The sequence below is a fragment of the Mobula birostris genome, chromosome 25 (assembly GCF_030028105.1).
Source record: "Mobula birostris isolate sMobBir1 chromosome 25, sMobBir1.hap1, whole genome shotgun sequence".
Classification (NCBI taxonomy): Eukaryota; Metazoa; Chordata; class Chondrichthyes; order Myliobatiformes; family Myliobatidae; genus Mobula; species Mobula birostris.
Window position 1 is genome coordinate 43,870,160 of NC_092394.1, and position 20,501 is coordinate 43,890,660.

General features: G+C 42.8%; 2 protein-coding genes across 2 annotated transcripts in view; both read right to left on the reverse strand.

Moving 5' to 3' along the window:
* Nucleotides 1-5,664: 5,664 nt before the first annotated feature.
* Nucleotides 5,665-11,710, reverse strand: LOC140187544 (lysophosphatidic acid receptor 6-like). The gene is made up of 2 exons (XM_072242924.1): nt 11,672-11,710; nt 5,665-6,997 (listed from the first exon to the last, which is right to left on the reverse strand). Exon 2 carries the CDS (start codon nt 6,995-6,997, stop codon nt 5,993-5,995), a length of 1,005 nt encoding a protein of 334 aa, XP_072099025.1. The 5' UTR covers nt 11,672-11,710; the 3' UTR covers nt 5,665-5,992.
* A 3,890-nt stretch (nt 11,711-15,600) lies between these two features.
* The window catches only part of LOC140187548 (complement factor B-like), a 78,620-nt gene continuing 73,719 nt past the window's right edge, over nt 15,601-20,501 (reverse strand). The window contains exons 16-18 of the mRNA XM_072242940.1: nt 20,281-20,362; nt 18,085-18,134; nt 15,601-17,351 (exon numbers count right to left, since the gene is read on the reverse strand). Of these exons, the coding sequence (XP_072099041.1) occupies nt 17,229-17,351; nt 18,085-18,134; nt 20,281-20,362 (255 nt within the window). The 3' untranslated portion in view covers nt 15,601-17,228. The remainder of the gene's footprint in view (nt 17,352-18,084; nt 18,135-20,280; nt 20,363-20,501) is intronic.

Here is a 20,501-nt window from a genome sequence, read left to right on the forward strand (position 1 = left end):
GGACGCTGCCTTTCTGAGACACCGCTCCTTGAAGACGTCCTGGGTATTTTGCAAGCTAGTACCCAAGCTGGAGCCGACTAAATTTACAACCCTCTGCAGCTTCTTTCTGTCCTGTGCAGTATTCCCCAGACCAGACAGCGATGCAGCCTGTCAGGATATTTGTTGACATGCCAAATCTCTTCAAACTTCTAATGAAGTATAGTCACTGTCTTGCCTTCTTAATAACTGCATCGATATGTCGGAACCAGGTTAGATCCTCAGAGATCTTGACACCCAGGAACTTGAAACTGCTCACTCTCTCCACTTCTGATCCCTCTATGAGGATTGGTATGTGTTCCTTCGTCTTACCCTTCCTGAAGTCCAAATCAGCTCTTTTGTTTTACTGACATTGAGTGCCAGGTTGTTGCTATGACACCACTCCACTAGATGGTACATCCTACTCCTGTACACCCTCTCATCTCCATCTGAGATTTTACCAATGGTTGTATCGTCAGCAAATTTATAGATGGTATCTGAGCTATGCCTAGCCACGCAGTCATGAGTATAGAGAGAGTAGAGCAGTGGGCTAAGCACACACCCCTGAGGTGCACCAGTGTTGATCGTCAGCGAGGAGGAGATATTATCACTAATCCGCACAAATTGTGGTCTTCCAGTTAGGAAGTTGAGGATCCAATTGCAGCGGGAGGTACAGAGGTCCAGTTTCTGTATCTTCTCAATCAGGATTGTGGGAATGATGGTGTTAAATGCTGAGCTGTAGTCAACGAGCAGCATCCTGATAGTTGTTCATATTGTCCAGGTGGTCTAAGGTAATGTGGAGAGCCATTGAGATTGTGTCTGACATTCACCTATTGTGGTGATAGGCAAATTGCAATGGATCCAGGTCCTTGCTGAGGCAGGAGTTCAGTCTAGTCATAACCAACCTCTCAAAGCATTTCATCACTGTAGATGTGAGTGCTACTGGGTGATAGTCATTAAGGCAGCTCACATTATTCTTCTTTAGGCACTGGTATAATTGTTGCCTTCTTTAAGCAAGTGGGAACTTCCACCTATAACAGTGACCTTGAATACTCCTGTCAGTTGGTTGGCACAAGCTTTCAGAGCCTTACCACATACTCCATCAGGACCTTGCGCCTTGCGAGGGTTCACCCACTTTAAAGACAGCCTAACATTGGCCTCTGAGACAGAGATCACGGGGTCACCGGGTGCAGCAGGTTCTTCACAGCTGCAGTTATATTCTCCCTTTCAAAGCGGGCACAGAAGGCATTGAGTTCATTTGGTAGTGAAGCATTGCTGCCATTCATGCTATAGGGTTCTCCTACTGAAATCCATGTAGACTCCTGCTTTCTATCACCAGAAAGTTTTCGATCCAGTTTACCAGCTTGCCCTGGATCCCATAGGTTCTTCAATTTGAACTAGGATCTTTTATATATTTTTATTGAAGGAATGACACAATACAGAATACATAATGGATTACATTTTCCTCCATTTTGCTTTTATATCTTACTCCTAGACAAACCTCCCCTCACCCACCCTCCCCAAACATACCATGGCACAAATACAAGTACGGACATTTCACAGCCATACCCCACACTACTTCAAGACGAAGGCCCACACACATCCACAACATGACAGATGATCCAGAATACACTCATATTACAATTCAGCAACCACCCTGTGAGGTAAATTATAAGCGTGTTAAATGGGAGGCAACTTCCCAAGTACAATCAAATGCCCTCAACTAGTAGGTAATTCCTTAAGACTCCCAGAATATGACAAGAAAGGTCCCTATTTCGAATGGAACTTTTTCACAGACCCCTCAAAATGAATTTATTCTTTTCTAATTTCAGAAGAAACATTACATCCTCTAACCAAGCAGCAGCGGATGGGGGAACGGCAGATTTCCAGACCAGCAAGATTCTCCTACAGGCCAATAGCAATGTAAATGCAATGATAACCGACTGGTTTGCATTTAAACCTAAACGATCATCTGCCACACCAAATACAGCTATAAGTGGACAAGGTCTCAGTGTCACCCCCAAAACCTCACCGATAATTTTTGAAAACCAGTGCCCAATAACCATCAAGCTGAGGGCAAGTCCAAAATGCATGTACTAAAACAGCTGGAGAGAAGGAACACCTGTCACAGCTAGCATCTGTGCCGGGATATATGTCAGCAAGCCTGGCTTTACTTAAATGTACTCTGTGTAAAACTTTAAATTGTATGAGCCCCAGTCTAGCACATGATGGCGAGGAATAAACCTTATTCAATGCTTCTGCCCAATATTCCTCAGCCAGATCCATACCAAGGTCATCTTCCCACCTACTCTTAGTTTTGTTTAGATCGTGAACTCCCAAAGACATCAGCTGAGAGCATAGTACAGGGATCAGCCCTTTATTATTAAAGCTAAGAGTGAGCTTTTCCCATAACATAACAGGTGGTAGATCAGGAAAAGTGGCGAATCTGCAGGTATTTAAAAAAATGATTATGTGGAAGACCATATTTACTGCACAGGTTATCAAAACTATCAAATATGTTATCAGTGTACAAATCCTTAATGCATATAAGACCGTTCAAACCCCATTGTCTAAAAACTGAATCGAGTGTGAAGGGAAGAAATAGGTGGTTTCTATGAATGGGACCCAAAACTGAAGCTGATGTGAACTTATAGTGGCAGCGAAATTGATTAAAAATTGGGGGTGGAGAGCACGACCAGGTTAGATGTGAATTGAGAGGATTTCAATGGTAAGGAAGAATACACTAAAACTAGGAGAGACGAGGAGTGGCAAGACCGTGTCTCAAGCAGGCACCTGTTTATGTCTGGCCAGTGGAGCCAAAATAATACCTTTTGAATGTTCGATGCCCAGTAATAAGGAATAAAGCTAGGAAGGCCCATTCCACCTACGTCACAACCTCTTTGGAGAGTGCGCTTATTAACCCTTGGGACCTTATTTTCCCAAATAAAGGAGGTTATAGCTTGGTCGACTGATTTGAAAAATAACTTAGGTAAGAAAACTGGCAAGCACTGGAACAAGTAAAGAAGTCTGGGAAGTATTGTCATTTTCACGTTTGAATTCTCCCAGCTATAGTAAGGGGTAAACTGCTCCATCTCTCAAATCAGCCTCCATTTGGCTAACCTGAGGCCTATAGTTAGCTTCAAACAGAGATGTAAGAGAGCGAGTAATGTGTATTCCTACATATACAAAACCATCTTTAGATAAAGGAAAAGAAAAAGATTCCTTTCGGATCTGTAGGGCCAAGTTATTAATGGGAAAGCATTTGCTTTTTTGAAGGTTCAGTTTATAGCCGGCGAAGGCTCCAAATTGACCTAATAATGACACAATAGCAGGACTACTACCTACAGGCTCGCTAACATAAAATAAGAGGTCATCAGCATATAGGGAAACACGGTGTTCCATGTCCCCTCTCCTAACGCCTTGAAATAATGTAGTTGACTTAAGTGCAATAGAAAGAGGCTCAATTGCAATTGCAAAGAGAAGAGGGGACAGTGGGCAGCCTTGGCGAGTGCCATGTGTTAATGGGAAATAGTCAGATTGAAAATAATTTGTCTGTATACATGCTAAAGGCGAGTGGTATAATAGCTTAACCCAGGCTACAAATATTCTGCCAAATCCAAATTTCTCCAAAACACTAAACAAGTATACCAATTCCACTCTATCAAATGCCTTCTCCGCATCCAAGGAGATAACAACCTCTGGACTTGGAGAATCACTGGGTGAATAAACCACATCAACCAGTTGACGGATATTAAAAAAAGAATAGCGATTTTTAATAAAACCTGTTTGATCATCTGAAATTATCTTGGGAAGGGGACATTCTAAACGTCATGCAAGCACTTTAGCCAAAATTTTCACATCTACATTCAAAAGTGAGATGGGGCGATATGATCCACATTGAGTCGGGTCCTTGTCCTTTTTAAGAAGTAGCGAAATACAAACGTAGATGCCTGTGAAAGAGTAGGGGGTAAGGAACCGTTCTCCAAAGATTCCTGAAACACTTCTAGAAGGACCGGTATGAACTTATCCTTAAATTTCTTACAAAATTCTATCGGCTAACCATCAGGGCCTGGGGACTTACCATTCTGCATAGCCATAATGGCATTATTAATCTCTTCCTGCCCAAGAGCCCAATCTAAATTCTTCACCTCCTCTGGTTCAAGAGTTGGTATTTCCAAATTATCTAAAAAACATTCCATGTTTGTTATATCTGAAGGAAACTCTGAGGTATACAGAGAGGAATTAAAAAGTTGCAAAGATGTTATTAATCTCTTTTGGATTGCTTGTCAAGTTTTGGTGTGTGTCTCTTATCTGGGGAATAAGTCGTGATGCAGCTTGACGCTTCAACTGATGAGCCGTAAGCCGGCTCGCCTGGTCACCATATTCATAATAGAGGCCACGTGTCTTAAGAATTAATTGTTCTGATAGGTTTGTAGGTAGAAGATTAAACTTTGCTTGCAAATCAGCCCGGCTTTTATATAATTCCGCAGCGGGTGCCTCAGAATATTGCCTATCCAGGTCCAAAATAGATTGCAGTAACACTCGCATTTCCTTCCTACGCTCTTTATTGACATGTGAAGTATCAGATATTATTTGACCCCACAAGTAAGCTTTTAAAGTTTCCCAAAGTAAAGTGTACAATACCGACTCAGTTTTGTGTCAATGTGAGCCGATATATAACTACAAAATTTCTCATTAGAAAGCAAAAGGGGGTTAAGTCTCCACAGAGGCCGTTCTCTAATTTTTAAAGGAAAACATAGGTCCAGTTTCACGGGCGAGTGATTAGATATAACTATAGCAGTGTACTCAATTTGTCTAATCATTAGTATCAAGGAGTTATCTATAAAGAAATAGTCTAGCCTGGAATAGGAATGGTGAACATGAGAAAAGAAAGAGAATTGCCTAACTGATGGATTCAAAAATCTCCAAGGATCCATATCACCATTTTGTTGCATAAACATCGAGAAGGCCTTTGCCATACCAGAAAATGTTCCCCGAGGGCAAGACCTATCAAGCAGTGGGTCAATAGCACAGTTCAAATCTCCTGAAAAGATTAGCTGGTGTGTATTCAGGTTAAATATTAATGACAAAACCTTATTTGCAAAGTGGACGTCGTCCCAATTAGGGGCATAATCATTTACCAAAATGACAGGTATCTGAAAGAGAGATCCAGAGACTATAATAAAGCGACCATTAGGGTCACTGATTACATCAGATGGTGTAAACTGCATTCTTTTGGTGATTTATATTGTCACCCCCCGGACCTACTATTAAATCTGGAATGAAAAACCTGACTAATCCACGCCTTACGACGTCTATTATGGTCCTCCACTCTTAGATGTGTCTCTTGTAGAAATAGTATATCTGCTTTTAATTGTTTCAGATGAGAGAAAACTTTAGTCTTTTAACAGGACCATTGAGCCCCTTTACATTCCAAGAAATAAACCTCACAGGGTGGCCTCCATCAGCCGCCTCATGTTAACTATATCAAAAGACACACAGGGCCTACAATCCAAAACAGTGCAAGGGTATAAGTTGCACACAATAACGCACAATGAAAAGAAAGTCTGGCCAATCTGTAACACACAAAAGAATAAACTGCCATGGTATTCCCCCCAAACATTCCCCCCACCCCCTTACACAACCAACAAAAAAAAACCCAATTAACCCCTGAAACCTAGATCTACCTCCCCAACTGAGGATGATCGCAGGCATTACCAAACAAAAAACTTCCAAAGCGTTCCCCATACAACCAAGCTTTCAATCTAATCTATGGTGGCTCCCCTCCTTAAAATTTATACCATCACTTATTCTACCTTTAATCTATCTAACTGAACGCAGAACACGTCGAATCTTGAAGTGAATGGGCAGCAGCAGACCATGAATATATACACAGTGGCCACTTTATTAGGTACAGAAGATGCATGATGAAGCAAGTGGCCACTGAGAGTAAATCATTGGCTCCTTACATCAATTGTCACACTCTTGACTCGTTGGTGGTTGTGGAGTTGCTGGCTACTGTAGGCAGTTTGTTACAAAAGCCCATGCCTTTAATGGTGTTAATGAGTATTGTCCGATATTTGGTGCTGGCGTAGAAGTACACAATAGGATCCAGGACAGTATTGGAATAAATGGCAAGAAGACAGCAGTAGTAAGCTACTCCAAGTTGTTGGAAAAGTGTGCAGTTCTTCACACCCACAGTGGAAATAACTAAGCGTGCTACATTTACAGGAAGAAAGCATATTACAAAGATGCACAATATGACTATCATCATCCGGACAGCATATTGGTTTTTTTGTGAATGTGCAGCTAATGTTAAATTGGCCAGTTTCCTTTGAACAAGTAAAGCTGACACCAGCAAGGAAGCCAATGGAATTCCAAAGGACAAAATAAATAACTTAACTGTGGAAGATTGTAATACTTCCTTGATTTGTGGATGATTAAAGCTCATACAACATAATCTTCCATTCATTTCAAAGGCAGTGGTCCGATAAAAAGCCGGGGATGTAACAAAGCCAGCTAACAACCAGATGAAGATAGAAAGGGTAATGGTACATTTCTTTGTAATCCTGTTTTTGGACTGAATGGGTTTGAGGACCATGTAACATCGATAATTACTGATGCACGTCAGGAAGAAAGTACTTGCCATCAAGATGAAATAAATGAAGAAGGTTTGGAGTTTGCACATAAATTCTCCAAATATCCAGTGGTTGTTGCTGTGGTAACTGATTACAAGCGGATAGGTGATTGAGAAAAGCAGATCACCCAGACACAGATTTAACATCAAAATATCAATTGGGGCCTTTTTCTTCACTTGTGAACAGAATATCCATAGCACTAGACTGTTAAAGCTTACAGCTAAAATGAAGAAGATTGTAAGTGCTGGAGGCATCAATCTTGTGAGGAATTGTTCATCCAAGAAGCACGTTTCATTAGTTCTGACTGTAGCTGATGAATTGCTTGTTTCCTCCGTGGAAGCCATCTACAAGTATAAGAACATGAACAAATAAAAAAGGATTTAAGTTGATCGTCTAGCTTTGCATCATGTTTGGTGATCTGCAAAAACTAGATTGATACAGCATAGAATCAGGCCCTTCGGCCCAACTGGCCCATGCTGACCAAGATGCCCACCTAAGCTGATGCTACTTGCCTGAATTTGGCCCATATCCTGCTAAGCCAGGAGTTCCCAACCTGTTGTCCATGGACCCCTCGGTTAATGCTAGGGTGTCCATGGCATAAAAAATGCTGAGAATCCCTATTCTAAGCCTTTCCTTCAATGTACCCATCCAAATGTCTAATCCTTCCTTCCCACATGGCCCTCCATTTTTCTGTCATCCATGTGTTTCTCTAAGAGTCTCTTAAATGTCTCTGGTGTATAGATCTTTGCCACCACTTCTGGCAGCGCATTCCATACACCCACCACTTGCTGTTAACAGAATACCCTACCTCTGCCATCCCCCTATACTTTCTTCCAATTGTCTTAAAATTGTGCCTCTTGTATTTGCCATTTGCGCCCAGAGAAGTAAGCGCTTCCACCCTGACCTCATGTTTACCTAGTCTATTTCCGACACCTCCCTCCCCTTCCTCGATGTCTCTGTCTTTATCTCTGGAGACTGCTAATCTACTGATCTCTATTGCAAACTCACGGACTCTCACAGCTATGTGGACTATACCTCCTCCCACCCTGTCACTTGTAAAATGCCAACCCTTCTCTCAGTTCCTTCACCCCCACCGCACCTGCTCTCAGGTTGAGGTTTTTCTTCCAGAATGAAGGTGATTTCCTTTTTCAAAGGTGCTTCCCTTCCTTCAGCATTAATGCTGCCCTCAGCTGCATATCCTGCACTTCACGCATGTCTGCTCTCACCCCATCCTCCCGCCACCCTACCATGGATAGTGTTCTTCTTGTCCTCACTTAGTACCCCACCAGCCTTCGTGTTCAGCACATAATTCTCCGCAACTTTGCCATCTCCATCGGGATCCCAACGCCAAACACATTTTTCGCTTCCTCCCCGATTTCAGCTTTCCGCAGGGACCCTCCCTCTGTGACTCCCTTGTCCATTCGTCCTTCCCCACTGATCTCCCTCCTGACACTTATCCTTGCAAGCGGAACAAGTGCTACGCCTACTCCTTGACTACTGTTCAGGCCCAAAGCAGTCCTTCTAGGTGAGGTGACCCTTCACCTATGAGTCTGTTGGGGGTCATCTATTGTTTCTGGTGCTTCTGGTGTGGCATCCTGTATATTGGTGAGACCTGACGTAGATTGGGAGAGCAAGCTGCCGAGCACCTATGCTCTGTTCACCAGAAAAAGTGGGATCTCCAAGAGGCCACCCATTTTAATTCCACTTCCCATTTCCATTCCAATATGTCCATCCATGGCCTCCTCCATTGTTGTGATGAGGCCACACTTAGGGTGGAGGAACAACACCTTGTATTCTGTCTGAGTAGCCTCCAACCTGCAGGCATGAACATCAATTTCTTGAACTTCCAGTGATACTTCCCTCCCACTTCGCCATTCCCCATCCCTTTTTCCCTCTCTCACCTTGCCCACCCACCGCCTCCTTCTGGTACTCCTCCCCCCTGTTCTTTCTTCCATGGTCTTCTGTCCTCTTCGATCAGACACACCCCCTTCTCCAGCCACGTGTCTCTTTCACCAATCAACTTCCCAGCTCTTTACTTCATTCCCACGCCCCGCAGCTTCAGGTATCACCCATCACCTTGTGTTTCTCTCTCCCCTCCCCCACCTTTTAAATCTACTCCGCTGCTTCTTTTCTCCAGCCCTGCTGAATGGTCTCCACCTGAAACATCAACTGATTACTCTTTTCCATAGATACTGCCCGGCCTGCTGAGCTCCTCCAGCATTTTGTGTGTGTTGTTTGGATTTCCTGCATCAGCAGATTCTCTCTTGTTTGTAATAGGTGCCAGACGCCCACTCTGTCTATGCCTTTTATAACCTTGAACACCTCTATCAAGTCTCCTCTCGTCCTCCTTTGCTCCAAAGAGAAAAGCCCTAGCTCACTCAGACTTTCTTCATAAGATATGTTGATTAGTCCAGGTAGCATCCTGCCCACTTTCCACAGCCTTATGATGAGGCAACCAGTAGTCCATGTGGTCTAACTAGAGTTTTATCGAGTTGTAACATTACATCAAGGCTCTTGAACTCAGTGCACCAACTAGTGAAGGTTAACATATATTGTACCCCTTCTTAACAACCCTATCACCTTGCCCTAGACTTTGAAGAATCTATAGACCTGGATCCCGGGAGCTCCCTGTTTCTTCTACCATTAACCCTGTCCTCTACCTTCAAGTTTGACCTTGCAAAGTGAATCACTTCACACTTCTCCAGATTGAACTCCATCTGCCCAGCCCAGCTCCGCATCCTATCAATGTCAGTTTTTAGATACTTCAACCTTCCTGCACCATCTACGCCATCACCAACTGTTATGTCGTCTGCAGTGCATCCTTCCACTTCTTCCAAGAAATTTATTAAAAAAATCTCAAAGAGCAGATGTCTGAGAACAGATCCCTGTGGAACGCCTCTTGTCATCAACCCCCAGGCAGCATATGTTCCATCTACTGCCACCCCCCAGCTTGTGTGGACAAGTCAATTCTCAATCCACCTAGCCAGCTTTCTGAATATTATGATTCCCCAGCTTCTTTTCAACTTTCCCATCAAATTCCCATAAATGTACTCCTTGCCTTTCTTCCTCTTTGGCACCGCCAAATTTCTTTCTCTGTTTGCCCCAGGTACTCCTGGTTCTCTCCCAACTTCCAAAGACTTGCTGCTTGGTGGGTTAATTGGCCATTGTAAGTTGTCCCTAGTTGGTTGGTGTGTTGTATAATCTGGGCCAGAGAAGATGGGAATGTGGGGAGAATAAAAATTTGAATCAATGGAGAATTAAAGTAATTAATTAATGATTATTATAAATGATTGGTTGATGGTCAGTATGGACCTGTTAGGCCAACAGCCTGTTTATGTGCTGTGTCATATCAAAACTCTGCTCCTGTAAAATGTAGAAACTTACATCAAAATTGTGATAAAAGGCTTCAATTGGAAACATTAACTATTTTTTTTGCACATTTTCAGAAGTTTCTGTTTTTAAATCCAGAATCTTTTGTGGTTTTGTACACTATCTAGACCTCATCTGGTTGGGATCCATCAAAAATGGCCATGACCAAAGCAGATCATGTCTGAATCACTGAGCCAAGACTGGAATTGAGCTTATGAATGATGGAGAGGTAGTCAATACCTTATGGAAGAGGCAACATAAAAAAACTCATTTGTGACACCCCTGACTCTACTACCCTGCAAAATAATCCAGTCCCTCCTGACAACCATCCCTAACTGACAAGAAGCAGCGAAGACCATGTTACAAATGGTAAACAACAATTCAGAAGCAGATGAGATCAGTGTAAGACAAAGTGGAATGGAATGTCAATCTCAAATTCACAACGTTGCCTCCTGTGACTGGGAAGGCAGCATGTGCCTGGGGAGCTGAGAGACCCGACAGTCGTGTCCAGCTCGAAGAAAGGAGACAATTCCATCTGTAGTCATGTAAATACAAGGGATTCTGCAGGTGCTTGAGATCCAGCATAACACGCACTGAGTGCCAGAGGATATCAGTGGGTCAGCAAACATCTATGGAGAGGAATAAAGAATCGATGTTTCAGGCCAAAATCCTTCATCAAGAGTGGAAAGGAAGAGGGAAGAAGCCAGAATAAGAAGGTGGGGGGGGGGGGGGCGGGAGGGATAGGTGAAGGTAAGTGAGGGGGAAGGTAGGTGAGTTGGGGACAAGGGATGAAGTGAGAAGCTGGGAGTTAAAAAGTGGAAAAGGTAAAGGGCTGAAGAAGAAGGAAGCTGACCTGCGGAGAAAGGCACCAGGAGGGGGTGAGAGACAGGTGACAAGAAGGGGTAAGAGTGGAGCCAGAATGGGGAATAGGAAAAGAGAGAGGGGCTAGGGAGAGAAATGATCAGAAGTAGGGGAAAATCGATGTTCATGTCATTGGGTTGGAAGCCACCCAAACGGAATATGAGGTGTTGTTCCTCAGCCTGAGAGTGGCCTCATTGTGGCAGTAAGGACGGCTGTGGGCTGACTTGATCAGAACAGGAGTGGAGAGTGGAACTAAAATGGTTTTTCACTGGGATATCCATCCTATTGTGGATGGAGTGCTGGTGCTCGACAAAGCAGTCCCTCAATCGTCAGTGGTCCTGTGTAGGTCGTGAGCTGCCAAAGGAAATGGCTGATGCAGGTACAGTATGTTAACATCATTTTAAAGGCGCTTGGACAGGTGCATGGATAGGAAAGATTTAGAGGGATACGGGCCAAACACAATCAAATGGGAAACTTAGAATGATTAGAATGGTGTTGGGAGCTTTGAGGCCATTCCTCAGATGCATAGAGAAGCCCAGCATGATTATGGGCATTATGCATCTACCTCCCTCTTCGCCACCAGCTCAACAAACACACTCCTCCCTCACTTGCGGTCCCACATTGTTATAGTTATAGATAGATTATAGAATAGTACAGCACAGTACAGGACATTTCTTCATCATCCAGGAACTGCTAATGAAGAAATAATGTTCCTCTGTCAGATTTTAATATATTCTACAAATATTCATTAAGTGATTAGAATCCAAGCAACCGAGTTCATTACTTACCAGTCTGAGCCTTGATGTTCCCGTGGCACTGCTGTCAGTGCTCAGCAAAACGTTTCTTGAAGATTGTTTTGCAATTCTAACTAACCTTATGTGAATGATGAAATTTGGGAGGTCCAGAATTGGGTAGAAAACTCAGCATGTTGTGTGTGAAAGTTACCAGAAAAAAATTCAGGAAATTAACTCATTGTTAAGTTAATGAAAGAGAAAGATCAAGATAAGTTCTTTAAAAGTTTTCATTTGTTTGACAAATATGCATTTCCAGTAAGTTCAGAATTTAATTTAGGTTTTCAGATTTTAGATTTTTTAAAGACCCTCATGGGAGTCTAATCCAGAAGATTAAAATGCATGGGGTCCATGGTGAATTGGCAATTTGGATTCAGAGCTGGCCTGTGCGTAGAAGACGGAGTGTTGTGGTAGAGGGGTCTTATTCGAGTTGGAGATCGGTAATTCACAGATCTGTAATTCAGGAATCTGTGCTGTGGAGCTCTGCTGCTTGTGATGTATATACAAGACCTGGATGAAAATATAGATGGGTGGGTCAGTAAATTTGTGTATGATACCATGTTTGGTGGAGGTGTAGATAATGTTGAAGACTGACAAAGAATACAGCGAGATATACATCAGTTACAGATACGGGCCGAGACATGGCAGATGGAGTTTAACACAGATAAATGTGGGCAAGTACAAGGAGATAGTACACTGATAGGATCCAAGTTCATAGCTTCTTGAAGGTGGCCACATAGGTCAATAAGGTGGTTAAGAAGGCTTATGGAATGGTTACTTGTTCAAGGAGCTATGAACTTGGATCCCAAGATCTCTCTGCTCAGCAAGACTTAAGGATCTTACCCTTACCAGTGTGCTGTCTCTTTGCATTTGCCCTACCACAGTGCAACACCTCACATTTAACTGGTTTAAACTCCATCTGCTTCTTTATACTCCTCATGAGCTTCCAGACGAGAATTGGATGTACAGGGTCCCATGCACAGATTGAAAAGGGGACAGGGGTTTTCTTTTGGAAGATATTGAGCTTCTTGGATGTTTCTGAAGCTACGCCAATACAGGCAAGTGGGGAATAGTCCATCAAACTTTTGCAGGGCTTTGAGGCATCAGGGGGTGGATTGCTTGGCATTTGACTATACCTGCCTCACGGCCACTCCTGTAACTTAGACGATCCAGTTAGGTTACTTTTCAATTGAGATGTCCATGATATTGATGCTGAGGAATATGGTTCATGAGCTGCTGTTAAACGTCAAGACATTTGACTCCTTTGCTGGAGACTGTTATTGGCTGACATTTTCACTCAAAGCCTGAAGGCTTCAATAGTTCCATTTGACATCAGAGAATGTAAACAGCATACGACCTGAAATTCTTACTCTTCACAGTCATCCATGAAACAGAGTGAAAAAAAATAAAGAACGAATGACAGAAAGTGTTAGAACCCAAAGCTCCCTCCTCCCCTCTGCCATACACAGGCACCAACCTCCCCCTCCCCCCACTTACTTCAGCAAAAGCATCAGCAACACCCCCCCCCAACTACCTACCATGCAATAGCAAACCCCCAGAGACCATAATCTAAAGTCCATCAAAACATTCTGTCCATCCTAACACCTCAACATTGCAACCGGCTCTCTCTCTTTCTTACTAACAAGGGAGAGAGAGATCTCGCTCCTGTCACATGAGAGGGGAGGCCAACAGCTCGCTTTTTCGACGTTACGGTCTGCAAAGTCCCTTATTTAAGTTCCCCCGACTCAAGCATCAACAAATTCCCTCTCACCATCCTGGTTTGCTGCAAATATGCAGTGATATTTCTTTGTCTGAGAGTTATAAAAGGAACTGTGTAATCATCAATGAAGCCCTACAATTTTGCCCTATTTGATAATAGTTCAAAATAATGCGGAGGTGTGTTTCTCAGAAACTCTAGTAACTGGAATTACAGGTCTCCAACGACTGTAGTTGTAACATTTGTTTTATGTACAACATATGCATCCTGGCACTGCAGTCAAACAACTGCAATTGCATTCCTTTGTGTTGGGAATGAGTTCAACCACTGGAAGGTACCATGAGAGCATTCTGACAGGCTGCATTACTGTCTGGGGGCGGGGGGGCTACTGCACAGGACTGAAAAAAAGCTGCAGGGGGTTGTAAATTTAGTCACCTCCATCTTGGGTACTAGCCTACAAAGTACCCAGCACATCTTCAAGGAGCGTTGTCTCAGAAAGGCAGCAAACATTATTAATGACCTCCAACACCCAGGACATGCCCTTTTCTTACTATTACCATTAGGTAGGAGGTATAGACGCGTGAAGGCACAGACTCAGCGATTCAGGAACAGCTTCTTCCCCTCTGCCATCCGATTCCTAAATGGACATTAAACCCTTGGACACTACCTTGCTTTATAAATATATATTATTTCTGTTCTTTGCATGATTTTTAATCTATTCAATATATGTATACAGTACTGTAATTTATTTATTTATTTCTTCTTCTTCTTCTTCTATATTATGTATTGCATTGAACTGCTGCTGCTAAGTTAGCAAATTTCACAACACATGATTCTGATTCTGAAATCCACCTCTCCTCCCTCCCACTGCGTCAGTCACCATTTCCTGGTCAACTTCTGGCATGAGTTCAAGGGTAGTCAATTTCATCATACCTTCCGAGTTCAGCTCTTTTGTCCAAGTTTAGATCAAGGCTCTGGGTCAATCTGTTCTTACCAGGAGCCAAAATGAATAACGGTGAGCAGTTAATTGCAATGTGACAGCAACTTCAGCACGTCAAGAAAACCATTCTCTTCTTCATGGACCCTTGTCTGTACTTCTCGCTGCTTCAATAAAGCTACCAGCTTAACCAAAGACCTCTCCTACTCCAGACATTCTCCATTCTCCACCCTCCCATTGGGCAGAAACTACAAAAGCCTGAGTGCTTGTCCCACCAGGCACAAGAACAGGTTCTATTTTGCTGTTTTAAGACTATTGAATGGCTCCCTGGTGCAACATGATGAATTCTTGACATCACAGTCTCATGATGTGGAGAGGATGTTGACGGCATTCATCTAGGACCAGAGGACACAGCCTCAGAATAGAGGGGTGTCCTTTTAGACTGGAGATGAGGAGGAATTTCTTTAGCCAGAATGGTGAATCTGTGGAGTTCAGAGTCAGAATCAGGTCTAATATCACCAGCATATAGGCATATATCATGAAGTTTGTTAACCTTGTGACAGCAGTATAATGCAATACATGATAAATATAAAAAAATCTGAATTACAGTATATATATATATATATAAATTAGGAGAGGAAGCTGCTGGCAGCTGTGGAGGCCAGGTCCTTAGATATATGTAAGGCAGAGGTTGGTAGGTACTTGATTAGTCAGGGCATGAAGGGATATAGGGAGAAGGCAGGAGATTGGGGCTGAAAGGGAAATGGATCAGCCATGATGAAATGGCAGAGCAGACTCGATGGGCCAAATGGCCTGATTCTGCTCCTAAATCTTATGGTCTTATGGTCTCATTATGGCTTTGCATCTTATGGTCAGCCTACAGTGTTCTTTCTCTGTAATTGTAATACTATATTCTATATTCTTCCATTGTGCTACTTTAATGTACTGATGTGATGAAAGGATCTGTTTGCATGGCATGAAAAATGAAGTTGTTCACCGTACCATGTGACGATAACAAACAAATTGACCAACTTTACTACTCTGACGGAGACTGGGGCAGAAACTTGCAAAATTGGATTTGTCCTTTTTCTGTTACAAAGCACGAGAAATTTTCTATATTTTCCAAGGTCACGATTGACAATTGCGTTAGGTCTGTAATTGTATAAAACTTGACATAAAATAAATAAAATCTGAAATTTTAAATGTATGCCCCATTTGCCATTGGTAGGGAGAGGGGTGCCACGGCACAGGATTGAAATAAGCTGTAAGGAGTTTAAAAGTTTCAAATTACATTTATTATTAAAGAATATGTAAGTTATACAACCTTGAGATTTGTTTGCATACAGGTAGCCACAAAGCAAGAAACCCGAAAGAACCCAATTAATTTGTAAATTTAGTCAGCTCCATCATGGGCACTGGCCTCCGTCATATCCAGGACATCTTCAAGAAGTGATGCCTCCAAAAGACAGTATTCATCATTCAGGACCCCCATCACCCAGGACTTGCCCTCTTCTCAACAGAAAGGAGGTACAGGAGCCCGAAGGCACACACTCAACAATTCAGTGCTGATGAAGGGTTTCGGCCCAAAACGTTGACTGTATTCTTTTCCATTGATGCTGCCTGGCCTGCTGAGCTCCTTTGGCACTTTGTATGTGTGTGTTGCTTAATACAGCAGACCTTTGTCCATGTATATTGGATTTGACAATCAAAGAGGACCACAAACCTGAATAGAAATTAAACCCAATACAGACTGAACAACCTCATTGATAATTTTGGGATGCATTGTGGTAACTGTGATAACAGGAGTAATGAGGAGTTAAACTGCTAAAATGAAGTGAGATGTTGGTCAGTCAAGTGGAATGAGAATTTCTTTGTCATCTCAATTGCCATGTTTCTGACAATACTTCCTTACAAGACTTCAGCTCATTCTGTCTGTGACCATTCTCAGAGCCACCCTATCAATCCCATTCCACTAATTCCCTGTAACCTATTTTCTTAGACATGCCCATTAACAGCTGCCTGATTTTTCCCTACTGCAGTAGGGGTAATTTACAGTGGCCAATTAATTTAATATCCAGTACGTCTTTGGGATCTGGAAGGTAACAAGGGTAGCTAGGGTAAGCCTGTGTAGTCACAGGGAGAACGTCTAAACTCCATATAGTCTGCTGCATGGGTCTGGATTGAATCTGAATCTTTGGAACCTTGAGGAACGATTCTGCCTTCAGTCTCAAAGTGGAATAGGTTGGAACAATTATCAATGTTCATATAACGAAAGGTCTGTGATTACCAATAAGCACTTGTCTTCCGAAGAGATAGATGAAGAAGGAATTGAGGAAATGCTGTCATACAATTGCTCTCTGGAATAGGAAATGGATTCCCACAGTGGATATTGAGTTAACATAATTTGAAAATGAAAATGGCAAGGGTAAGATGGAAATCTTAGGACCAGAGGACACAGCCTCAGAATAGACGGGCGTCCTTTTAGAATGGAGAAGAGGAGGAGTTATGACTGCAATACATTAAATTCAGATTAAATTTTTTGTTCCAGGCTTACTGTATGACCAAACTTTGTAGAAAATTGTAACATGCTTGCTTCAACATCAAAGCCACACCAAAGCAGATTTATAAAAGGGAACAATAAAGCTTTTTCTCAGGGAATTGTCTGCATATGGTAATTACGTCATCTCTCTTTTCTCTTTGGAATTTCAGCTTCAGCAGCTGAATTGTTATCACACTGAGGAAACTCTTCTTGCTGCCAAAAAAAAAATGGAACTGTCCACACATTTAAAATATGCAGGATGATACTTAAGATTGATTAGTCAAGATGCTTTGTCCAATTTGCTGGGCTTCTGATTTGATACTTATTGCACCTAGTATGTTAAGGTTGTGTCCTTGGCTCTTTATTCATACTGCAATTCTGTTACTCTCTCTCTAATCCAGTTCATATACTTGGGCACATTACTATAAAATCCCATGATGTCCTGTCCGCAGATCTCCGTTTTTCCAAAACTGATGATGCCAACCTATGGATGGGTCAAAGAACGGAGCATGTTAGTTCAGGGAATGCAACCAACACAAAGGATGGCAGTGGCTTTTTAACCGAGCTCTTTCTGTTCGGAATCAAGTTCATGGTGGTTTTTCTTCCCCATTTTCCCTCAGCCTCCTAATGCCACCATATTCAAGAGGGTAGACCAATATCCTGCCTTGTATGTAGATTCAGTCCTAAGTCCCAATGCCAAGAGATGAGACATAGAATGTGGTTTAAGGTGAGTCTTCATTTTACATCAGAGAGTAGGCTGATTCTGTTAATCACAACCTTGAAATGATCCAGTGAACTAAATCTGTGAGAGCATAATTCTTCATTGCTATGGAATAACAAAGTTGAGAGAACAGATCTCTTTAACAGAAACTCCCAGAAAGGAATAGATGTATTCTCCAACTAACTACGAACTGTCCCCAACTGGATATGCTGGGTGTGAACATTGAATTGAAAAGGAGATCAGGCAACTACTTTATCAAAGCAACATACCGTCACCTCACCTGATTCAATGCTTTTTTCATATAAATACATCCAATTAAATCATCGTAAAAGGAAAAATGAAGAATACAATTTGAATTTGCATTAATTGACTGAATTAAAGATTTTAATTGAAAAATAAAATGAATGAATTACTAAATCAGATGCAATTAGTAAGCGAAGTGTATCGCTAATCATTCCTGAATATTTCATGCTTTAGAAAGTGAGCGATCAAGTACCTGGATCCACCGATGATTTATCTCCATGACCAGGGGTCCACCTGAGTCTCCTATCAAAGCCATTGGGGAAATAGTCAGACTTCATCAAGCAGTGATTACTTCTAATCAAATCCCTCCACAAAGCTAGAGGGCTGTTTACACCCCAGCAGGAACCCAGAAAGAGGCCAGCACCCATCTTGGTCCTTGGAAAAGAAAAGGGCTCTTCCATCTGGTCCCTGCATCTTATAGGGAAATAAGGAAAGGGGTTTGGGGATGATGTGAATTAAGGAGACTGCGGATGCTGAAAAATTGAAATAGAAACAGGAAGCACTAGAAATACTGGATTGGCCATGCATCGTCTGTGCAGATAGACGGGCTTCAGATCTGAAACTCTTCATTAAGATGGTCAATTCTTAATATGGGAAAAATGGGATTCCTGATGGGTGCTGGCATGGACCCAATGGGCCAAATGGCCTTCTAAGCATAAGATAATATTCGTTTTTGTTCAATCCATGATGGTAAGCGGTTTCTAAATTGATGTCAGTTGAGCATCATGTAAGAGATGCATGGCCAAGGAAGCCTTTTTCCCCAAAATTCGCAGGGCTGTACTGGGGGCCGATACCAAAATCTCTCTGCCCCACTGCAGCACTGTTTTCGAACATCTTCCTCAAAGGAGAGCACGCCTGTGGTTGGAATGTGCTGTGCCTATCAGGAGACACCTACACCTGTGCAATGTATACCAGAAACTGCCCACCAAGTGCCTGGAATACCGAGGTGCTGGGTTCTGGACTGTAGTTTTGATGGTCTCTGGATCAAGGGCTCTTGGGGGTGTGGGTTTTGCTGTTGCCTGCGGGGGGGGGGAGTGTGGGGGTGGGGGCAGTACATCTGCTGGTGCAAGTTGGGGGGTGAAGGCTTTGATGTTTCCATCATTCATTCTCTGGGGTTTCTTGTTTTGTGGATGCCTGTGAAGAGGAAAAACTTCAGGCTGCATATTGAATACATTCTCTGATATACAAGTGAACCTTTGAGTTTTACTGGAGCATGGCTGATATATGGATACTGTACAAGGCAAATCCTGCTGGCTAGGGACCAATATGCACAAACACCAGTACATGCCACCTCACACCAAACGCATATGCACACACATACATTCACACTGGTCCAGAGGCACACTGACACACATCCTTGTACCTGGATGGCTTTGCCTTTTGGTAACATAGAGGCAGAGAAGTGTTGTTGCCTGCGCTGTGACTTCAGGTCTTTAGCACTGGGACCACCAAGCAGAAGGAAGGTTTCTTCCCACCTTGAAATCAGATGGAATATCTCCGTGTGCTTTACTGATCGATCTCTGTGTGCTTTACTGATCGATCTCTGTGTGCTTTACTGATCAGTCTCTGTGTGCTTTACTGATCGATCTCCGTGTGCTTTACTGATCGATCTCCATGTGCTTTACTTTTTTTTAATATAATCTTTATTGAGTTTTCAAAACCGTGAGCTTTACTGATCAATCTCTGTGTGCTTCACTGATCAATCTCCGTGTACTTTACTGATCGATCTCTGTGTGCTTTACTGATCGATCTCTGTGGGGTTTTCACCCTGCATCTATGCACAGAGGTTTTGAGAGTTCCAGTTGAGACACAGCTTTGACATTGGACTGACACTGCCTGATAGCTCTCCAGAGCAGGACAGTAGTTGGTGTGGAAAGGAGGTGGTTAAAAGCAACACCAAACTTTGCCTATTTCAGGGATTTGATTAAGAGTCACATCACACAACCAGTTCTTTAGTCCATCATGCCCATTCTGATTATTTTACACTAATCCTACACTGATACAACTCTATTTCTCCCACATTCGTATCAATACCCTCCACCCACCTCCTACCAACTCTATAACTAATCTACACATTGGCAGCAACATTATAGGCTAATTAACTTACAAAGTTTCACAGCTTTGCGAAGTGAGAGAAAACTAACACAGTCAGAGAGAGAATGGGCAAACCCACACAGACAGCACCAGGAGTCAGTGTTAAACCTGGGTTGTGGAACTGTGGGGTAGCGTCTGTACTGGCTTCGCCACTGTGCAGTCAAGAACAGACTGTTTCTTCACAACAAAGCGACTGATAATCTCAGCCAGATTACTAACTGTGTGAAGTGCCACTTCTGCAGAGAGGCGAACCTTTCAGAAAAGCTGGTGGAACCGGGGAGAAAGAAAGGCTTACCTTTGCAACTATCTGCTGCTGTCCCTTTCGCACAGAACATGTTTTCAGTCAGCGGATATGGAGAAGTACATGTCAATCGATTCTACAAGAGAGCAGAGCACTCAGCATATGGCAGAAACAGGCGAGAGCTATTAGTTAGATAAGAAGTTGCTCGGCCTACGTCTTGGTCTGAGAACAAGAAGGCAGCAACAGATTAGAGAGCTGCTGAGGCAACTTTACAT

Bases quoted from the DNA above. Each gene is read 5' to 3' on its own strand.
- LOC140187544 (XM_072242924.1), bottom strand. From the start codon at position 6,997: ATGGCTTCCACGGAGGAAACAAGCAATTCATCAGCTACAGTCAGAACT.